Here is a 22,381-nt window from a genome sequence, read left to right as displayed (position 1 = left end):
GGAGTGTAGTGCATCAGACTTAAATACAAGAGACTAGAGTTCAAGTGTCGTCCCCTACAATTTTACCCAAACTTTTACTAAGTAGTTGTGGCCTCAGCTTGGAAAAAAATACTGATGACATGTCATTGTTCACCCAGTAGGGAACAAGCAGTATAATATCCTACTCTGGGCATCCTTTAAGTTAAAATCCAGTATCCCCAAGCTCTTTGCTAGCTCCCTGAGCTGTCAGAGAAGCTAGGGTTAGGAGGAGGACCCCCACTGGCCTTCTCCCACACAGTGTAAGATACAAGATGTATCTACTGCAGTGTCTCTGTTGGAGAAGAGGGAGTAGTCTGAGGAGGGAAAAGGGGTGATGGATGATGACGAGCATAAAACAGTGAAGGCGATGGGGGGAAAAAAAAACAGAAGGCAGCAGAGTTTGGGTAAGTGGGTGAGAAAAAGAACATGATTTCTCTCAGAAATGGTTGAGCTGGCTGTTGATCTGCTGAATCCAGAGGGCAGACTAGACAGACCTTTCGCTCATTAAACAATAAGGCCGGCTTTACTCAATATTCTCCTCAATGTCAATAAATTCCCAGAGAAGACCAAAACCAACAGTGCTTCAGTCTGTGTCTCAATATTTTTCAACTTCCCTACCCTGCTTGTGGCACTCAGCCACAGGCCCATTCATTCCTACTAAAGAAATAATCTTTAAAAACAGGTCACAAATCTACAGTTTCCTTTTCTTTTTTTTTTTTAAATACAAAATTATTTCCTGAAACAGTTGGGCACTGTAGTTTTTAGCAAACATTATTCAAACAGGCGCAAAGAGTGCATTTGTCAGGGACTATTTTCATCTGTGGATTAATACACATTTGGTGCTCTAGTGAGTCTTTACTGCACCAGACTATAGTGGCCATTTTAATAATAATGAAGGAATGTGGCACCGGGTGCAAGGTGTGGCTCATTTTTGTTTTTTTAAATAATTTTTAGGCAACAGCTCAATCGGACCACCCATCTTTTCACTGGAGTGGGAGAGGAGGGAGGCTGTGTTCATGGTTTCAAGCTCTCCCGTGTGTAAAGCTCAGCATTGGCAGAATCAATGCTCAGATTCATTAGGAATTTACTCAAACCGACAGACAATCTTTTGATTGTATTCCTGATACATGAACCTTTCAGGTGATTTCCTTTTCCATCAGAACTATTGCAAAGTGAAACCATAAGAGCGACTTCTACAAATTGGTGAGCATTACCCCGATAAACAATGTCGTGTGGTGAAAAAAATGTTGTAATTTGTTTGTTTTTAGACTTTTACCTGTGTTGCAGACAGCCTCATAGACCTTTTTTGTCTCTTCTCTGAAATGGTTGCTGAAATTATCATAGTCAGTGCGTGAAATTAACCAGCAAGCATTCCTAATACGCTGAATTTTCCACATCACTCATCAGTTGTATGTTTAATGAGAATCTACAGCTTTGAAGGGCCCATGAAATCTCAGAGTAATTTATTGGCAAACCTGCCAAACAAATTTTTGTACCACTGGCGTGGAAAAAAAAAAAGATTGCGTCATGGCTACCTGGAGAACAGAAGCAGTGTCTTATCTGCATATTCAACCTCCTTTCTGGAATTGCCTTTTCATGTAAAACAGCAGTAGGCTAAGTTATAATAATTCTCATGCATATGGTAATTTTCACATACTGTATATACTCCTGTCACTAATATGGTAATCAGGAACGTTTAACAGACATCAGCATACGTTTTCCTCGTTTTTCTCCCAGTTTTCCCCAAATTTTTTTAAGCAATGTTTGTCTGCATCTGGAGCCACTGATGCGCATTTGAATGACATTAAGGCTGACATTTGGAGTCATGGAGTCATGATGAGAAACGCTTCTGAACAGCTGTCCAGATATTGACAGACCCTGGGGCAAAAATAATTATAAACATGTACTGAGATTTCCATCGTCAGTGGGGAGAGGACGGCTCCTGTGGTTTAATGACTATATAGAAGGATGTGTGTGTGTGTGTGTGTGTGTGTGTGTGTGTTTTGTCTGTTTTCTGATTCACAACCATTGACGTTCACATTAGTGGGATTGGTACAAAATCGGTTGATAATATTGTGTGTGTGTGTGTGTGTGTGTGTGTGTGTGTGTGTGTGTTTGTTTTTTTTCTTGCACTACCTGTGCAGATGAGGCCGTCGTGTTTGTCACACTCTCGGTCGTCACACTCGCAGTACTCTCCAGACACCCACCAGTCTCGGGGAGAGCAGATACACTGGCCGCAGTGACAGGACCCTGCAACACACAAAGACACACACTCGCAGAACTGTTCATTAAAATCAAAATTTTCCATCCAAGCTGAGTAACATTTTGACAGTGTTTATTTTGCGATTCATCTTTACACCATTCCCTTGCTGCTAGTGTTTTTTTTTTTTCCAGTAAATGCTGTTTGTATTATTTCCTGTAAATTCTTTATTTTACACCAAAGTTTGTGTAGGGCAGAGTGGATATGAAAGCTTCCCTGGGGAAACAGCTACTAATATACTGTTGCCACCAGGAAACCAATCCACCCACACCTTAAACTTCATCCCGACCCCACCTGTGTCTCTCCGTCTCTCTCTCAAGGGCAGCAGCAGCATAATAAGGTATTAAGGATTGGAGGGAAACGAATCTACTGCTGTTTCCTTCATTTTTTTTTTCCTCCCAAATCTCACACCCTGAGGTCCAGCAACTATGTTTTCAATCTTCCCAGTTTCTATCAGCGTACACTGGGCTACATGAAACCCACCATGAGAGCTGGAGGCGTACAGCGAAAGACAGACGGTGTGAGGAGCAGGAGAGCGAGTAAAACAGATAAGAGGGAGGTGAGACAAGGGGAGGAGCCGAGGGGCAGATTGTCCCGTTGTCTAAATGTAGTGGTGCGTGGAGAATGAACACGCTCATTTTCATTTTCACACCCTGCCCGGCTCTGCAGAGCTGGATCCACTGTGGATTCACGACTACACAACGGGGGGGATCTCTGTTGTGTGCTGTCATTCGCCGCGTAATGATACAGTGTAGTGAAAACATGGAGGACGGAAGGGACACAGTAAACGGACAGCTACATAGAGCTGCAACAATCATTTTTAACAATCACTTTTTTCCCCCGTCAATCAATTGGTTTTGTTAGACCAACATCACAAAACCAGAGGATGTTTTATTAACAATGGTATGGAACAGGAAAAAAGCAGCAAATCATCAGATTTGAGAAGCGTAAACCAAGTATATAATACAGTATATGTTCTGATAAAAAATTACATAGCTCATGATGTTTTATGAACTCAGTCATAATACATTAGAGTTTTGGTAAATTGTGTTTGGGTAAAAGATGACAACCATAAAGGAAAGTAAATCTGGTCCAGATTATCATTTTAATCATAAAAAAACAAGGCATTAACATGTGACAGAGCAACACAATTGGACAACTGGAATTTTGATGATAATTTGAAAAAACTGTTGTAAAGCTTATCGCTTTAATTCCTTGGTACTATGAACTCAAAGACAGTAGGAAATTGTAGAGAGTATAAGTCTACATCAGAGACAGTGGGAGTAAGATAAGGCCTAATCTTGCTGTACATGTAAAGGTTTTGATTGAGCTGATTTTTATTTAAGTTTGTGAATATGAGATAAGTTCCAAGACAAATATTTCATATATTTTATAATGATAATGGTAACATGGTTTATTTATTTTGGTCTTTTTTTATTTTTACATAAATGGGCAAGTGTTTAGTTGCAGCAAAGATCAAAAGACAGTTTTGAATTAGTAACTTAATTTCAATCAGATTTTTTTTTTTTTTTAAGGTCACTTTTTTGGGCATTTTTGTCACTATTTGATGGTCAGAACTGTAGTTAAGAGGCAGACAGGAAACGTGGGAAGAGGCAGGGGTGGTACGAATGCAACACAGGTCCCTAGCCGCAATTGAACCACTGACATTGCAGTTATGTTGCATTCATTATAACTGTTTGGCCACCAGGGTGCTACAGAAAGGAAATCAGTTAGAAATAGTCCATATATACAGAGTCGGTTTTACCCCGATTCTGAGACCTGTTTGACAAGTATAAGAAGAACTCACCCACAGAAAGGTAGCAGCATAAGCAAAGTCTATTAAGAGTGTGTGTATTTTTGAGATATATTCCAGAAAGAAAGAGTCAAAAATTGTGATAATGAGTTTGTTAAGATAGTGAAAGAGCTGAATTAAACCAGTGGTTGTAATGGGAAAGCGAAATTTTCAGAAATTGCCCATTTTTTTCAGAAATTGCTCAATTTCTGTGATTTTTTTAGGGAGAGGACATCTTATTATATGATACAGATAAAGGACATGAAAATCATAAAGAGACGTTAAACCTCTGAAGAGAACGATTCAATAAAATCCGAAAATAGACGTAACTGGGGTGCCTTGTTGCAGAGTTGCATTAGTTTCTTATCTGGGTGGAAGGTGATTGATTCTCAATGAAAATTCATCCAGGACATTTGGATGGAGGATTTTGAACCCTGTATTTTCATTGTTATTTCTATATATCCTCTCTATTTCATAATAAAAGAGAGTTGTGTGGGGATTCCAAGGGTTAAATCTTGGATAACTGTGTCGGCACATATTTCCAACTTGCGTTCTTTGAAATGATAAATTTCCATTTTGTGTGTATTTAGCGTGTGTGCATGTACGTATGTATTATTTCACATCAATCTTCAATCATCAATAGGGACTTTTATGAAAACTTCTACCAAGCGACATTTGATTAAAAAAAAAAAAAAAGTTGTTCACCTTTTCCACTGCACATGACGCCGTCTGAAGTCTCACAAAGCTCCTTGCTCTGGGCATCGCTCATGTCACAGGACCTGGGGAACTGGCACAGCTTCCCGAACCAACCCTCCTCGCAGATGCACCGTCCACATGAACAGTAACCGTGACCTGGCGGTGGAGGGCAGAAGGGCCTTCATTTAAAAGGAGACAGAATATGGAGCAGGCCCATGAGAAAATAGCACGAATAGAAGAAAAAAATAGATAAATAAAGCATTCACAGATACAGTGAAAAGTAAAGGGAGATGTAACTGGAGAGCGAAAAATAGCACTAAAGCACATAAACGCAGAAAGTTGACAGTGCAGACATTGAACCTTGACACTAATAGGCAGTACAAGGAGACAGAGCTGCAGGAAGACGAGAGAGACGCAGCAGGCTTATTGTATTTCCCCTGGGGACATGAAAGGAACTGTCAGCACTGGTCTTGTCCTGTCCTTAATAAATCCCTGGCACTTCAGAGAGAGATGAAAAGCAAAGACAGGCAATGGCAAACAAAAACAAACACACATGCACCCACAGAAGAAACCAGGGACGTTTAATTGGTTGAAAGACGTAGCTGGGTACTTGGGTGCCTTAATAGCTGACAGCGTCACTGTGGTTTTAACAAGCACTATAACACTTATTGCCCTAACTTCATCCTAACAGGACCCCAGGATCAATCCCCATGTGCTTACGTCAATATTAATTAATGTCATGTAGAGGCAGCCGCATCATTGATTGATTCTTTTATGTTCGCATCTGGTAACAGATGCCGGGTTGAAGAGGCGGTAATGAGCAAAGCATTTTCCCATCGTTTTCGTCACTGTAAATCCATACCGCGCTGCTGGAAATCGTTTGATGTAGGGGTGTAACGATTCAATCAAACAACCGATCGATTCTATTTTGAGATTCAATGCCCCTTGAAGTCACACATTCAGCCCAGGACTCACATACATGTACGAACACATTTCAACTGTTACACTTGCTTAACTGATTTAAAGCTTTTCAAGGCTCTAATTCAAGGAACTTTTCAACAATAAGTTTTCAACAGCCAGTATTTCCTTAAACATTAAAATCAGTTTATTTGAATCAGTTCTATTTTTTTCTGATCAATCCAGTTTTTCAAGGGAGAGGTTTGGAGTTTTTGGGGAACATGCCTATTTCGCTGTCGTGCAAAGAGTCTGGTGGGAAAAAATAGAAACCACTCTCGTATCTTTACATCAAATCTGGTGCTACAGCCAGCAGCAGGTCAGCCCTGGCTTAGAATTAAGGCTGGAAGCAGGGGGGAACAGATAGCATGGCTCCGTACAAAAGGTAAAGAGAACAGCCTACCAGTACCTCTAAAGCTCACTAATTAACATAGACTCCAACCTGGAGACACTATCCCCCTGCTTTCAGCCTTTATGCTAAGCTTAGCTAACGGGGCTGCTGGCTGTGGCCTCATATGGAGCATACAGACGTGATACTGTAACTACCAGCAAGAAAACAAATTCTACTATTCTACTGTTCCTTTAAAACTGGAGTTTGTTACAAACATTTAAATCAATTTCTCTGAGCAAATACGTGAGGAAAAAAAAAAAAAATCAAACCTTCCGTATCTTTAGGGGCACAGCTTGTACAGGATAAACACCTACTATGTAAACTTGAAAGCAATGGATATAGATAATACAGTATATCAATACTGGCTGTCTTTCCTCACTATCTCTCAGTGTCTGCCTCACCTCGCTTCCTGGAGCTGTCTGAATTTTTATCAATCAGATGCAGAGGTCAGGGACGGTGTATGGAGGACGTGTGAGTGTGACGGTGGTTGTGGTGGGAGGTTGTTCGTGAAAGTTACCCAGCTTCCGGAGTGGAGTGGCAGCTATGGCGGGCCATGCATGGCTGCCTCAATCAGCCAGCCTGGGAGAGCGGTTAATTGCTTCGGAGGAAAGGCAACCTACTCCTCATTCAATTAGTCTGCACCTGCCTTTCACAGGTGCATTGTGTTACAGCATTTAGACAGGGGCTCTGTAAGGGAGTTGGTGGTGAATCAGCTATTTCGCCCGGCAGAGATCCTGTATGCAGGGAGAGTCTGTCAGAAGTTAAGAGTTCATTTCCGCAGAGAAAGGATGGAGTTGAGTGAGTAATGCGTGGAAGAGAGGTAACTGGTCGGGGGGAGGGAGAACGATCTGAGCTCCCCTCTGCGTCATCGCTGCATTGAAAAAAATGTATCTGATCAAGTCATATCCGTTTATGACTGAGTTCTGATAATTGTATTTCTTTAAAGAGAGAGAAAAATATTTCCTCCTGTTTCCAAGAGAAATCAATCTGTTCCACGAATTTTCTTGAAATGACTGTCTCTGTCTTGAAAACAAAAAGAGTAATGCATATAGATGCCTTTTTAAATAAAGGAAAATGTAAAGTTAATTTAGAAAATACTTGAATCACTTAGAAAAAAATTGAAATGTTCTTAATTTAGTAAGAGTTTTTTTTCTTTTTTTTTTTTTTAATACTCCTCTCGAGAAAGCCAGACTTTGAGGATCAACACTGGACAAACTCTGACTTGTTAGTGAGATATGAAGAATTCTTCTCTCTAAATTTTAAGGACACAAGCGGTGAATCCTTGTCCTCAGTGTCCAGCCATCTATTGTGCAGCTGTCAACTATGTGATTTAAGCATTCGGGCAATCCTCAATTTACAACGTTTGGAAATATCACACGGCCACATTGTATTTACCAGGCTTTTGCAGTTAAGGTAACTGGTCATTGATCACTGGTAAATATTTCACTTGGACTAGATCAGAGAAACATTATGTTATGATGTCTTGTCTGTTATTTTGATATGAAACCACCACATCATTTATCACATGCTGATGTGAATCATGAGTATCGTGGAATTTGCCTGATAGGTTTTCACTGATCCTAAATTTGGAAATGGATGATGTGGATGAGGAGTGCCTGAACACGACACTAGTTTCTGATCTCTAGACTATTTCATTTGGGGAGGAAGCGCAGGGTCAGCCTGGACCCACATAGTTCGAGGGGAGACCGGTACCTGCTGGGATGGATCTTCTGGCCTGGTCAAACCAGGTACCCAAGAGCCTCCATTTACTCATCGATGTGAGATAGGCATAGTGGTCAAGGCATCAGTATAGACCTTTCACAGAGGGCATTTGGAAATGTCATGGCAGAAAAAGCACAGGTGAAATGAATAACATTAATAATGGCTACATTGCATTTAGGCGTTCTAGCTCAGCTTCAACGCACAAAAGGTGACCAGAGAGGCCTGAAGCATGAGCACTCAGGCCTTGTAAAGGGAGTGTTTTGGCTGCTCTCTCCCCTTGGATTTTTGTGTGTGGAGAAAACACTTGAGAGTCAAGTGGGGACTGAGCTGACTGACAAGCAACACTTCTCTCCTCCCTGTCGTCTGCAGTGAGGCTCAAACATCCAGGGGCACATTCTGCACCGTACCCTGGATTTGGGAGCTTCTTACGGCTTCTTCACCATAACGTTTTACTTTCTGTTTAATCCCCGCTCCTCACTTTGGGCACCTGCTCTAGAGTCTCTCTCAGTTTCTCAGAACACCCCATAACTTCCTCAGGCCTCTGAGTACACAGACGTAAATGTCAGCCTGACAGCGTGTTTGTGTGTGTGTGTGTGTGTGTGTGTGTGTGTGTGTGTGTGTGTGTGTGTGTGTGACTGAGTTGGCGTTTGGCGCTCAGACAAGCTCTCCCCGGAAGCCTCACGAAGAATTGTCTCTGGATGGCCCAGCACAAAATGAGCCCCTGTAATCCATTCACATAAATACTGTCCTCCCCCAGACATTTACCCTCAGATGCTGCAGTGCACTGCTGATACAAAATGCCCCCCCCCCCAAAATAAAAAAGATTAAAAAGCCCAACTCAGAGGAAGGCACTTGCGCACACAGCTGCTGGGTGACAGGAATGGTCAGATTGCATGTCAGTTTAAGAATAAACATAATAGCAGCTTGAGGATTTACGTGTGACAATGAATGTCTCAGAGTTAAACTGACAATGGACTGAACATTGTAGGGAGTTTAACAATGTCCCTCCCCCTGCTTGATACACCCCTTGGAGGATAAAGCTCCTCACTGTTGCTATAGAGGTATATGTTGCTGCTGCGCATGTGTCATGCTGTGTCATTTCTCCAGCACTTTAGGTGTCGCATTGACAGAAAAGCAGATATCAGAGTGGTGTATGTATCAAGAAGATACAGATCTGGTGTCCTGTGTGATGAAACACAGCGATGACATGTTCCCATTATTTAAAAAAAAAAAAGTCGTTGAATAAAATAAACGAATCCCTCCTACGAAAGCCCTCAAATCAAGAATCATGCTTGACCAAATAAATTTTACATTTTGTCAGTTTTCCCCTCAGCCTGTTGGTTTTGATGTAAAAGAACATAACTTTTCTCCATTTTTTTTTTCTGCTTTTCTTTCCACAATCCTTAACTGCACATTTCCTTCCTCTGACGTCCTCCATTCTCTCTCTCTCGCTTTCCGACAGCAGCAGCAGCTGCAAAGGGAAATAGCAATTTCAATTGAGCCTGTAATGTTTTAGTGCGATCTATCCATTACAGTGGTTGTGCTTAAATGGCTCAAATTAAGAGCGCAAACGTCCCAAGACCTCAAGCAGAGGCTTCAAAGGCTTCGAGCAATTTCTCTCAAATTCAGCTCAAGGGCTTGGAGGGTTGTGCCTGTGGCTAGCCGAGAGAGCAGATAGGATCATATTGTATTGATCTTCAAATTCAGCATCTGCTCCTGGCACAGTTTCAAAGTGGGTGAGTGTATGTGTGCACAGGCTGTACATTATGTGTGTAGTTTTATGTGCAATAATTAGAAAGGGGGGAAGTGGGTGAATTTGCAGGTGTTTTCTGTGGCGGCTCAGGATCGGAAGGACTCAAATGCAAGACTCGGAGACACCGATAAAAGTTCAAAACAGTTCACCTTTATTCAGGCTTGGCAGACAAAAGCAGGCGGGGACAAGCAGCAGGTGAAGTCAGGGCATGGGGCAGTGGTCAGTAAGGGGCAGGAAAACCAGGCAAATAGAGCAGGCAAAAGGCAAAGTCCAAAAACAGGTAGGTGATTCAAAAAACAGGCAGGCAACAACAGAGAAGCAAGGCTAGATATTTACAGTGTGGAAAGCAGAATAGACAATATGGCAGAGAACGGCTGGAAAGGGGCTGGTACATATAGTAGGAACTGATTAGGGAATTAGGAGCAGGTGAGTAGGGAGGGCGGGGAGGGGACAGGTGGCTGAAAGGCGGGAAGGGCTGCCGCAAGGCAGGAGGGAGGGACAGGGTCTGAAATGACAAGAGAGTTAATAAAATGGCAAAGGCAGGCAGAGAATGAATAAATGCATGAATGAACTGTGACAATTTTCCCTACTCAAAATTCATAATCCACATTGTTCATCGAAACATGAGTCTCTAAGATAATTCAATAATTTTGTTCTGTTAATTTATGTATTTCAACTCAGTTTTTAAGAAACCGTACTGTTTTTTGTCACAGCATTGCACATGGCTCTAAGCACCATGGTACCCATGGGCCTCCGTGGCCATTGCAATGAGGTAGAAAACAGAATTCATTTAAAATTAATCCAAATTAAAGTTTAAACTGCTCAGATTTTCTACAAAGTAGTTTGTTAGTTTCAGCTTGCAATTAGCATAGCAGACAACAGAACTTTAAGCTCAGTGATTTGATGTTTGCTACTGAGATAGCCTCTGGGAATTGTAGTTGAGCTCTGTCTTTAATTTGCCCTCGTACCACCTTGGATGTGATCCAGCTGTTCGTCACCTTGCATCGGCCCTCATGCAAGAACATTCAGGTATTCTTATCCTAAACCTCCACCTACTTTTTTTCCCATGAATCTTGGATTTATGATTGTTTCAAGTCAGATTTATTGTTTCTCTAAGATTTTCATCATTTACATGTAAATGTACATCTACTGTATGTCCACAAATTGCTATGTGAGGCTATCTGTTCGGCCCCATTTGTTGACAAGTGTCAGTCATAAACATGTCACCCACCGAGATTTTTCACAACACAGAGCTCCGAGTCCTGCTGCCTAAAACCAGCAGACGAAAAGTGACAAATTTAGCGGCGTCGGTGTCGATTAATTATTAAGTCAAATGAGTGTTTTTCACCCAGCGGAGAAAGGAACACCATCTGTGCATGACTTACATGACAGCGCTGGAGCACTTGTGAATTTCTTTCATGCATAATTCTGAGTATGAAAAAAATTGGTGAATGCGACAAATTCTCTTAAATCGCGAGTGCCACTTCAGAACAAGTCTGCTTGTATGAGTGGTTCTTGCACGACGTCCATTGTCTTTGCAGAAAATGAATATAACTTTAGGTTCTGGAACACTGAGACAACCTCTCTACTCCTCTCTAATGTTAAAACCTAGACTTGCCATCTGTTTGTTCCCGTGTTCTGTCAGTTCCCTCTGTTCCTCACACAACTTGCACAGTCCTTCATGGACACAAAGATTTGTTGTTTGCGTTTGTGTGTGTGTGTGTGTGTGTGTGTGTGTGTGTGCGCGCCCTTACCTCCACAGACCTCTCCACTGACGTCCTCGCACTGACGGTCGTCACACTCACAGTTTTTGCCATGGACGCGACTGTCCCCAGGTGGGTGGCAAGTACACTGTCCACACTGGCACTGGCCTACAAAAAACAGAGACATTTTCTCACATCTGAGCAGTGCTTCACAGCAGAGTTCTGTTTTTAATAGCTGCTCAGTAGGACATCTTGCTTCTCGTTCAGTGCCTCACATCGTCCTGAGTTTTTACCTTTGCTGTTCTACCGGAGAGTGATTTGCATGCCAACAGTAAGATGAGGTTCAATAACCGATTTTTTTTTTTTTAAGCAAGACTTAATCTGCCTGACAACAACCACACAGTGAAATCTTATAGGCAAAGCATACACTCTAACAAGCACTCACATGGGCTATACACCCACCGCACACACCCACACTTCAAGATGTTGCTATCCCACTTCAATCAGCGGGCTGCCAGCGAAGAGGGCCACGGGGGAACCTACTGAGTGAGCATGCTGGCTAATGGTGAAACTCATTAGAAAAACATCATCCATTCTGAACTATCGTTGGAGGTGTGCAGCATACCTGGTCATTGATCACTTAACCAGGCTGCTCTGAAATTTGGAGGGTTAGAGAGAGAGAGGAATGTCCTCTAAAATGTTAACCACTGCCTTGTATTTTAAAAAAACAAAGTTGTTGATGCTGCTTCAATTGATTGTTCTTCAAAATGTACTGTAACTGGATCATTCGCCCCTCTTTAATGGTGTAACTGTAATACTACATTAGTAACAATGTAACTGAGGGGTGAAATGTGTTGCACTTCAACCTAAGAGTACAGAGTGGGCTTTTTAAATGCTACCTTGAAAAGAGCTCAGTGTGAGTAATTTCGCATGTAATGCGCATATGTCTTTTCTGCTCTGTGCTTTGATAACAAAGGAGAGGGACACACGCAATTAGACGTTGCGATTCACTGATGCCGCAGACAGAAGACAACCACGAGGGCTGCAAACAGGTAAGCTGCCCACCATGAAAAACAATTGCACGAAGGGAATTTCCCAGCTCGGTTACGACAGATGGTTAGAACACGGCATACTGAGTGCCTCTCTTTCTCTTTCCTCCTGTCTTTTTTTTATTTTTTTTATTGAGCTGGGTATGTCCTTTCTGCAAAATCATTACTCACTCTGAGTGTTTCCCTTTTTTTGTAGCCCCGCAGGGTACGTTTTGTGTTTAGTCCCACTAAAACATATCCAGAATGTGTACGTGCCTGCTTTTCTCTTTTTGATGACTCACTGAGTGGAATTGGGGGAAATAAATGGTGCAGAGCAGGAACTTACAAGACAGCCACTTGACTGACAGTGTCATCTAATGTGTTGTCAATGTCACATCACTGTCATTTCTTATGACCACACACACACACACACAAACAGTCTAGCAACCTCTCTTCCTGCTTCACATATAGCATACCACCATCTGCTCTGGGGACTCAGTTACCTTAGCAACCAGTGATGTCATAACACCCTGCCTTATTGATTATCCCTGTGGTCGTCAAATCGTCTACGCCGGTGTGTGCACGTGAGTTTTGTGTGTGTTGATCTTTTAATTTGTCATCCTGTCTAAAGTGCACAACACCTTAGTGACAATGTCACATCAGTGGACACCAGCCCGAGGCTGTGGCAAACTCGTTTTTGCAAACTCAGTGAGCAGATGTGCAAGTCTAGTCATGTTGCAGCGCAGCCAGACCGGGGAGGGGCTAGATCAGGCTGAATATGGTTTTTAAATGGATGACTACTTAATCAGCAAGTGGTAGGGTAGGCTTGAATAATGGTCATTCAGTTTCCAGAGGGGCTTGAAGGAGAGTCCAAGCCAGCTTCTCCCAAGGGGAAAGTACTTCTCTCTGTTTTTGAATTGTCATTTCAGGAAGTTCCTCACTGTTTTTTAAACTAACGTTGTGCACAAAAAATATTTGTATAAGACAGCGATATTCAAGCACTTCAATTTATTGATAAGTTTTCATTCAGTTTGTCATATTTGAGTAGGTTTGAGCCTGTGCATGTGCTAACTTATGACAGCGCTACAAAATTCTTACATGGCTATATATACTGACAGCATCCATAATATTCAATATATTAAATAAAAAAAATACTATCAGTTTTCAGAGAGAATGCATTTTGGAGTTTCTGTTCTCTGTAGAATAGCTGGGAGTCTATTCTTAAAAGTACCGAAGGTTGTGTACTTAATATTTTACAGCCAGGTGCCGTGTCTGAGGTTTAATTTATGTTTCCACCCTGTTGAAATTCATGCACAATTTCTCGCGGCTTCGAATTCAGATGAAAGACTGCGGATAGAACATGGCGACAGGGACTTCATCAGGGAAAGCCCTCATACATTCTGTAGTGGTAATAGATGAGACATTAATGTGACGTGTTCCAGTGACACACTGAAACAGTGTTGCTATGGGCATCTAAATGTGAACTTAAAACATTCAAGTCAAAGAGAAGGCTGTATAATTTGACAAAAGCAGAAGTTTTATGTTATTTTGGAGATGTCTCACATTTTCAGTAAAGTGGTCTTGACCCAGTGGAAACGCACGCCCATTTTCATCCAAAATCAGCCCCAAAATTGTGCCTCACTTATTGATCTGCATGAACACACGACGCAGCTGTGACGCTCATCTCACCACCCGGCTGCGAAACTAACACACAGACACAGGTACGAGAAGTGCTCTTGCATGGCACCTACATTTGCGCTTTTGCCATAACTTGAGCCTGGATAAAAACAAAGCTCTTTGACTTAACAAAAACCATTTGTAGTGTAAAATCGAACTGTATTCACTGATTTCCACTGCACTGCTTAAAACAAGAAATGACCGAGATTAAACCTGGATTTTTGGAAATAACTACTGCAAAACATTCTCAGAGAGTCTCGTCACCTGCTTAACACCATATGACATTGAAAATATGTCACATTATTGAAGCTAAAGACATTCAAAATCCCATTTCACGGGAGTCACGGGCTCCTCTGCTGTCTCGACTATGATCATATTCTTAATCTTTTTAAATATGTTTAAGTTGGTAGTACAATAATACATCACTGGTCTATCCCTTGATTGTTAGGTAATGGAGGGCAGTAATGCAAAAGGTATGTGGTTTTTAAATATTAACAAGCACACAGTTAATCTCTATTACAGGCTACTATTCAGAAAGCAGAGAAAGGAACCCCGAGAATCAGCAGAAAGCTGTTGAAAGCAGGTGTTTCCTTGAGGAAATACCACAGTATAAAGAATGTGCTATCCACAAGCGTCTCGCCTCCACCTCTCAGGAAGAAAAGCTCCGAAGCTGCTGTTTCAAATTTCAAAGCTTTTCCGCTCAAGCTGCCGTCTGTACCAGCTGCATTCATCCATGCCTAAGTGATTTTTTACGTCTGTCTCCTTCAGTTTCTCTCTCTTACTCTGCCACCCTGCTTCCTGTCTCCCTTCATTGGGTATCCTGCAGACCCTCTCTCTATCTCTCTCTCTCTCTCTCTCTCTCTCACTTTTCAGACCTATCTCCACTCATCGAAGCCTTGCAATGAACGCTGCTACAGTTATTTGTTTCCAATCGCTGTGATCTTCCAGACACTAAATCAAATGGGAATCCTAGAGAAAAGGAAGTTCAGTAAATAAAACGACGCAAGCGTACACACACACACACACCATCTGAAATGCTCAGGTATGCATGCACACACAGTCCCTTCCCCTTTATAACTACCATGACAGCTTCCCTCCTCTGTCTATCTAAACAGAGGCAGTTAATATATTTATGACTACTTACAGAGGAGTAGCAGGTGGAGCTGACAGTGTGAATTTATGACATACAAACAATGCTTTCAGCATGTAATAGATATAAACTGTTGGCCTCAGCAGCCATTATAAATTCTGATTATCCGGAATAGCGTCTCCCAGTTTAATATATTTAACAACAATAGAAATCCGCACACAGAATTGATGCATTTTGGCGCATGAACAGGAAAATATTAATTCAACACTGCGTTGGCTGGTGTAAATCTACCCCTTTGACTGACCTTGAATGGACAGGAATGGCTGCAAAAAATGCTTTTCATAAAAGGAAGAATTTATGAATCCCATTAACTGTTCTTTTGCACAGGGTAATTTAAAGTTCAGCAATTGGAGATAATTTAAAGGTACTGCTGGAGGAATTAAAGCCTATTAACTCTCCCCAGCACAAGTTAATCTTTGCTGTTTCATTATATGACGGGGAGCACCATGCTTGCTCAACCTTTTTGCTGTGGAATTAGTTTGAGGCTGTCAAGAACAAAGTCTGTTATGGTAAAGGCACAATATGTAATGAATAGTTGATGTACTCAAAGGACACCAAATTGGTTCCATTTTGAGAATGCACTTGCATCGTTCCATCGTTGGCCCATGAGGATGTTGACTAGTTAATGTAATTGTCTCCATGGTAGCAGCCCTGTCCTATGTGGTTTCAGGTGCCCAAATCTAATCAGCGGCTTTCTCGGCCATGGGTGTGAGGGATGTCTATGGCCACTGTAATAACAGACAGTAGGCTACAGTCCACATATCCTCTCTTTTGGTTTGGAACAAAGCAACAGCTTAAAGGCTGTGGACTCCCCACTGATTTCCTCCACAGGCAAATGAAACAGGAAATCAATGCTTCACATTAACCCCTGATAAAACCGCAGAGCCCTGAGACCAAGCAGGTCGTGTCCTCGCAGTATCGCCAACAGCCAACTGCATCATAAAACTGAATCACTGTGAGACCCACTGTACCTTTTCTAGCTGTCCTCTCATCGTGAAGTACAGAAAAACTGGTATTCCTCAGAAAAGGACGTCAGTGTTTAGGGCAAAATGAATGGAGAAGAGATACACTGAACAATGGCCCAGACAGCACTGTAAAGCTGATTGATTTAAGCCTGCTGCATCAGCGTAAAATACACGTCCAAGAAATACCTCAGAAGACTCTAAAGTGTCCACTGCTTAGCTACTAGACAATGTATCTCAATGACAAATGGCCAAAGCATATTTTGGAACAATGTTGGTTGTCAGTCAGTTTAAATGACCATTTTGCATTATTAACTCTGGATGACGGCACGGTATGTATCTGGCAAAGCTGTACCATAGTTTTGGCTTTGCTTTTGGTTTTCTGGCACGTCTATAGATTAATTAACCTTGGACTTTTGTCATTTCAAGAGAGCTGCACAATAGGGGATCGACATTTTGACAAAACTGATATTTCCTACATTTGACTGGATAAACACACCACTTGCCAGGCTCTCGTTTATCCTCACTTCCGATTTTCAGGCTGAAAAAACATGGCAGTTTCTGTAAACATTAAATTCCTCCTAAACTATCAACCAAAGGTTTCTAGGAAAATCTAGGACGCATAGAAAAGTCTTGCAGTCACACATCAACTCTGCCTAATCTATCCCTGCTTGTTTTAATTCATTTTTATTAAGGCACTGCTTTGTACCTGGATATCCTGTCCACACATGCGGGTTGAACATCTACTGTATATTGACAAAGTCACACATGACCTGCCCTGGGTAACAGATGCTGCATACTGTGCATAATGTTTCTTTTCCACCTTCTTATGATCACTCGACCAGGCGGTATCTCCACATGACCAATTGCTCCGTGAAGCTGTGTTTTGTTCTTGGCATTAGCTTTGCACAATTTCTGCCCTCCAGAGACTACAAACATCCTGCAGCTTGCTGTCTCTTCTAAAGCATAGACACATGTTTATCTGCTCGCTCCACCAAAAATAAGATTGTGGCTGATTTATTATTGCACAAGAATTTATTTGGGGTTTTTTGTTGTATTTTTAGTTTTTTATGATCAGCTGTGGAGAAATGCTTGTTTTTTTTGTGTTGCTCAGGGTTTTATTTTGCAAGGGTTCGACATGCTTGTTTTAATCCAAGCTGATATTCACGGAGTAAAAAATTTATAGGCCCTTAAAAACCTATTTTCTTCGTCAGCTTCTTACTATGAGTAGCAGGGTCCTATATGAGCACACACAAATTTCTGCGAAAAGTGAAGACAGTTTTGGTTATTTCAATTAAGGGGATTTCTGTCTGAGCTCTGCCCAATGGTTTAAAATGACTGCGAGAAGACATGTCCTTCTTTGCAACAATCAGGATTTAGCAACATCGAGTATGAATCAGATGACAGCTGTGGGGTTGGTTGCTTATGTTACCAGTACTGGCAGTCACATCTGATCAAACCACACCCACACGGTCCTTATGAAACGGATTTGTAAAGTATTTCAGTGTTTAACTCTTGATAAATATTACCTGGGGATTTTTTTCCTCTCTGAACTTGACTGTTGCTTATTCACTTTTATATTCACGTTCATTTTTAAAAAAATCAAGATTTAAAACCGAGTTTTCAAATTAAAACTGTTTTGAATGTAAACAGCAATACACAACTCCCAGTATGTTCACACAACAGGCAGATACAGCATGGGTAGCAAGGTAGAGTAACAAAGCCTCTATAGCATATTGGTTTTTTAGACGTAAAATATAACACTATACTCCCTCTTTCACCTTACTGTCATCGATCAACAGGCTGAAAAAGGCATGACTGGGACAGGCACAACCTGGACCTTTGTTTTGTTAGCATCTGAATCCAATATAAGTATTAAGCCTAACATTTGGAGGCTCCAAGAAAACAAGCTTCCTCTGTTCAGAAGGCCCACTAATGAAGCACTCAGTGCACTGTAATAAATCTAGACACATCGACCCACAGCTTGTTCCACCGAGAGAGCCGTTCCAGCCATGGCTCGCTTTGTTGCTAGCAAACAGTGCCCCTCAATCTCACACACGCACATAAATACGCACACATACGGTAGTATCCTTATGTAGAAGCACAAGTGCACATCATAGAACACAAAACTTACAAAAAATGAACAAAGACATCAAAAAGTAGAAGTACAAACACACCCATACATTAATGAATATAATGTATATGTAACAAATGCACTGAGTGGTTGCTGTTCAGCTCATTGGATTGCTTGACACCCTCGTGTCTTTTAGGATGGATTAAGAGATGGCCTGGAAATGGCCTATTTTATACCAAGAGGTTAGAGAAGAGTACAGATCTGCTGCGGTAACCATGGCAACTGGATCAAATGGGAAGACCAGGTACCTCGTCCGAAGCAGGGCAAATTGGACGTTCCTCGACACTTCTTCAGACTGCTCTCCAGAGACAGGGAGCAGGACAGAGGATGCTCACACTTCTTTCCTGCCCATCCCTCCTTGCAGTCACACCTACCACAGTTACACTGGCCATGACCTGCCAAGAGGAAAGAAGAAGAGGTGGAGGAAGCAGCGAGGTGAAACAAACGTGTGGGTTTGTACAGGACAAATCCAAATAACCTTGATGAGAAGAGAAAAAAAAAAAATGGGCACACCAGGCACGGTAGAGGGCTGGATAGGTTATGAAGCGGAAAAAAGGGCAAATGGGAGCTGGTGTGAAAGAGGGAGGGAGAGAGAGAGAGGAGCAAGGGAGGCTGTAAAATTAACAAGGGGCAAGACATGCCAGTGGTGAGAAGATGAGGGGTGTTACGGTGTACTTAGATCATCGGCTGAACAGACTTCTCTGTCTGGCCTTTCCAAGCTGCTGGACGACAAGCATTGATTTTACATGGCCTGTACAGCGATATATATATATATATATATATATATATATGTTAAATGTAGAGAGAGAGAGAGAGAGAGAAACTGATGGAGAAAGATTAGATTTAAAACATTAAAATGTGAACTGTGTCTGCATTCTCCCAAACTGTGAACAATTTTACATGAAGAGAACTGTTGGCTACGTATATGCTGGGATGTAAAAATAAATCCCCTAGTGCAGAAATTGTTAGCTTCATGAGCAGTAGGCACAGTGATAGCATCCGTCATTACTTTGTTCATTAATTCTTTAGAAAAACAGTGAAAGGGTAACTCCCAGCCCCTCCCCAGTTTATTAAGTTATATGGAAAGAGAATTAGAAGCAGATGGCAAAGTGTTGTTGGTGTTTGCTAAGTGAAGGGAACTAAAGCTACTCAAAGGTGAAGATCCATATACATGATACTGGCATTGACAATATTATACACAAGTACTTGTACATTGTAAAGCACTAGCCAGTTCTCTTTTAAAGCAATTGTTTGACATTTTGGGAAATACGCTTATTTACGTTCTTACCGAGAGTTAGAGGAGAAGATCAAAATTCCTCTCACGTCTGTACAGTTGTCAAATATTTAGCCGGAGCCAAGCTCGGCCAAGCAATACACTCACCAAGCACTTTATTAGAAACACCTCTTCACCTGCTTATTCATGCAATTATCCAAACAGCCAATCATTTGGCAGCAGTGCAATGCATAAAACCGTCTTCGCATCCACTTTTTGCAACTGTGGTGAACAGAAAGGCATCTCAGAATGCCGAATACGCTGAACCTTGAGATTGATGGGCTACAACAGCAGAAGACTCTGTTTGGTTCCACTCCTGTCAGCCAAGAACAGAAATCTGAGGCCGCGGTGGGCACAGGCTCATCCAACCTGAACAGCTGAAGACTCCTAAAACATAGATGTTTGTCCATCTGCTTTTTTGGGAAAGCGATATCCAAACTTCTACTGAAATCTTACTATAAGTGCAATACTTCTTAGAGTACTTAGCTCAGCTTTGTGAAAAGTGGATAATTTGTTTATCCCATTGGTGGCTGAGAATCTTTGAGCAGTGCACATTTGTAGTAGTTCAGTGTGTTATCTTAACGGTTTGTGCGTCAGTTGATGTAGCAGTTGGACAGTTAATGGACTGCATGTTTTCCCCTGTCTACTTAAAAAAAATGTTTTGGCCCCACTTCACCAATAGTGATAAGATTGCTGCTGTTCTACTACTGCACAAGAATTAGTTTTTCTTTTTCTTTTTTTTTTTCTGTAATGCTACAAACAAGTCACTAGAACTGAATCCAATAGAACCTCCTCGGGATGTGGTAGAACAGGAGATCTGCAGCATGAATGTGCAGCCGACATATCTGCAGAAATGATGTGATGGAGTCATATCAACACGGACCAGAATCTCAAAGGAGTGTTTCCAAAATCTTATGGAATCCAGGCCACGAAGAACTAAGGCTGTTCTGAAAGCAAAGGCAGGCCCTAACCAGTATTTGTACGGTGTTCCTAATAAAGTGCTCGGTGAGTGTAGTCCAGCACATTTATCCCAGAAAAACAGCACATCGACGTTTTTGCACTTTGGTACCTGTCGGCGGAATTTGCCACCTTTGGACAGAGCCAGGCCAGCTGATCCGCCTGTATCTAGTCTTTATGTTACCTAAGCTAAGTAAGGTGGCTCCAGCTACACATCTAGCAAACAGCAATGGGAATGGTTTTGATCTTCTAACTCTTGGCAAGAAAGCGAATAAGCTTATTTCCCAAAATGTCAAACCATTCCTTTGACCACTTTTAAACAGGACTCAGGATTACCATAAATGTATGTGACTGTTTTTTTGTTTTTTTTTTTTAATCCAATAACAGAATACTGACCTGAGCAGAAGTCATCTGTGTACCGGTCATACGTTGCATGACAGTTCCTCTCATCGCACTCGCAGGTGTCTCCATGAATATCTCCCCAGTCGCCAGAGGGATCTACATCATAACAGTTACACTCCCCACACACACAGGTCCCTAACACAACCACACAGACACACAAATACCGTAAATTCACACTGTATTAATTATCTATTGTAAGGTTTTTTTTTTTTTTTTAATAGTACAGTCCAAACAATGCAACAATGCAGATTTAACTGGGAAAAAAGAGGATACAAAACAGAAAAAAGCAAAATCCAACTCATTGTCTTTGACATCTTTCACAGAAGTGGAAGGAGGTGGGACCACATATTTTTTTTACTTTAGCAAACGCAGCAGCCAGCAAGGATAAATGCTCTTCCTCCCTCTGTCTCATTTTTCTTCCTTTATCTATCTGTCTGTCTGCCTTTCTCTTTCTCATTTGTTTAACATCTTAGCCAGGGGATCAGCTGAGCAGCAGCCAGTGGAAATCCCATTTTCTCTTATCAGCACTGACAGAGCACGGGGAACCCCAGGGGAGCAAGGCCAGCTGGCAAGCCTGTGGGCTGTGGCTGGCGCACGTCTGGCCCCTGGCACTGGGTTCAATCTCCGCCACCACCTCATAACCCTGGAGCCCTGGATTTTTAGAGCCATGCGCCTTTATGTCTGCCACAAATGTCGCAGCTGATCTTCACCGGAGCAGATTACAGCACCTGTACTAGTTACTGTTGAAAAATGTTCCTTAAACTATAAAATTAGGAGGACATTAGAAAAATGCATTTATATTTTTGACCATATTCCTGTTTTTCAGCAAAAAGCAACCTTCCTCTCCACACAAAAGGGAACTGTTTCCTCTCTGTGCGCCTCATGCAACCATATTACCAATGAGTCAAATTGTTTTGATCAGGAAATTCATACATAGATGCACATATTTAGCCTCTAGCGGCTGTTATCGTTCCGACAGCATGCCAGTTAGCGTATTATTAGCTCAACCGAGGAGACTAGGTGAACCTAACAGACGGAGGGGCTTGACAATTTGCTGGAATGAAACAGAGTTATCTATAGGGTGCTGTCAGTCAAATCAATCACTCATTCATTTCAGAGTGTGAGCAAGAGATAAAGGTTACTGTTCAGCAAAGTAAAGGAGAGAGGAAGACATTCTACACTCCCACACAAAACACTTCACATCTTTACATCTATAGGCTACAGGACGGTGAAAATCAAATCGACCTTCTATTATGTAATCACCTTACTCGATCCATTGCCTATAATCACTGGGAATTATCTTCACAATGCTTTAAAAGAGGATTAATTCAGAGCAAAATGGCTGCATGTCACATAGGGAGGGGAACTGAGAATTGTACTCGTTATAATCAGCACCAAATTGTCTGACTTGCGGGAATTGCTTAGCACTTGAATGGGTTAGAATGAAAAGATGTTTAAATATGTTGGTGCATTTTACCGAACTGGGAGCGAGGGCAAGATACAGTATTT

General features: G+C 41.8%; 1 protein-coding gene across 2 annotated transcripts in view; it reads right to left on the bottom strand.

The window, feature by feature from the left end:
• The window catches only part of itgbl1 (integrin, beta-like 1), a 40,574-nt gene that overhangs the window by 692 nt on the left and 17,501 nt on the right, over positions 1-22,381 (bottom strand). The window contains exons 6-10 of one of the 2 annotated variants that reach the window (XM_040147680.1): positions 20,867-21,007; positions 18,489-18,635; positions 11,341-11,457; positions 4,776-4,922; positions 2,155-2,268 (exon numbers count right to left, since the gene is read on the bottom strand). In XM_040147680.1, coding sequence (XP_040003614.1) covers positions 2,155-2,268; positions 4,776-4,922; positions 11,341-11,457; positions 18,489-18,635; positions 20,867-21,007 — 666 coding nt within the window. Of the gene's footprint in view, positions 1-2,154; positions 2,269-4,775; positions 4,946-11,340; positions 11,458-18,488; positions 18,636-20,866; positions 21,008-22,381 lie in introns of those variants that run through there. The other variant, XR_005709056.1, reaches the window with a different exon arrangement.

This window comes from Xiphias gladius, chromosome 16 (genome assembly GCF_016859285.1).
Source record: "Xiphias gladius isolate SHS-SW01 ecotype Sanya breed wild chromosome 16, ASM1685928v1, whole genome shotgun sequence".
Lineage (NCBI taxonomy): Eukaryota > Metazoa > Chordata > Actinopteri > Istiophoriformes > Xiphiidae > Xiphias > Xiphias gladius.
The sequence above is the reverse complement of the archived record's forward strand: the minus strand, read 5'-3'. Positions and strand labels throughout refer to the sequence as shown.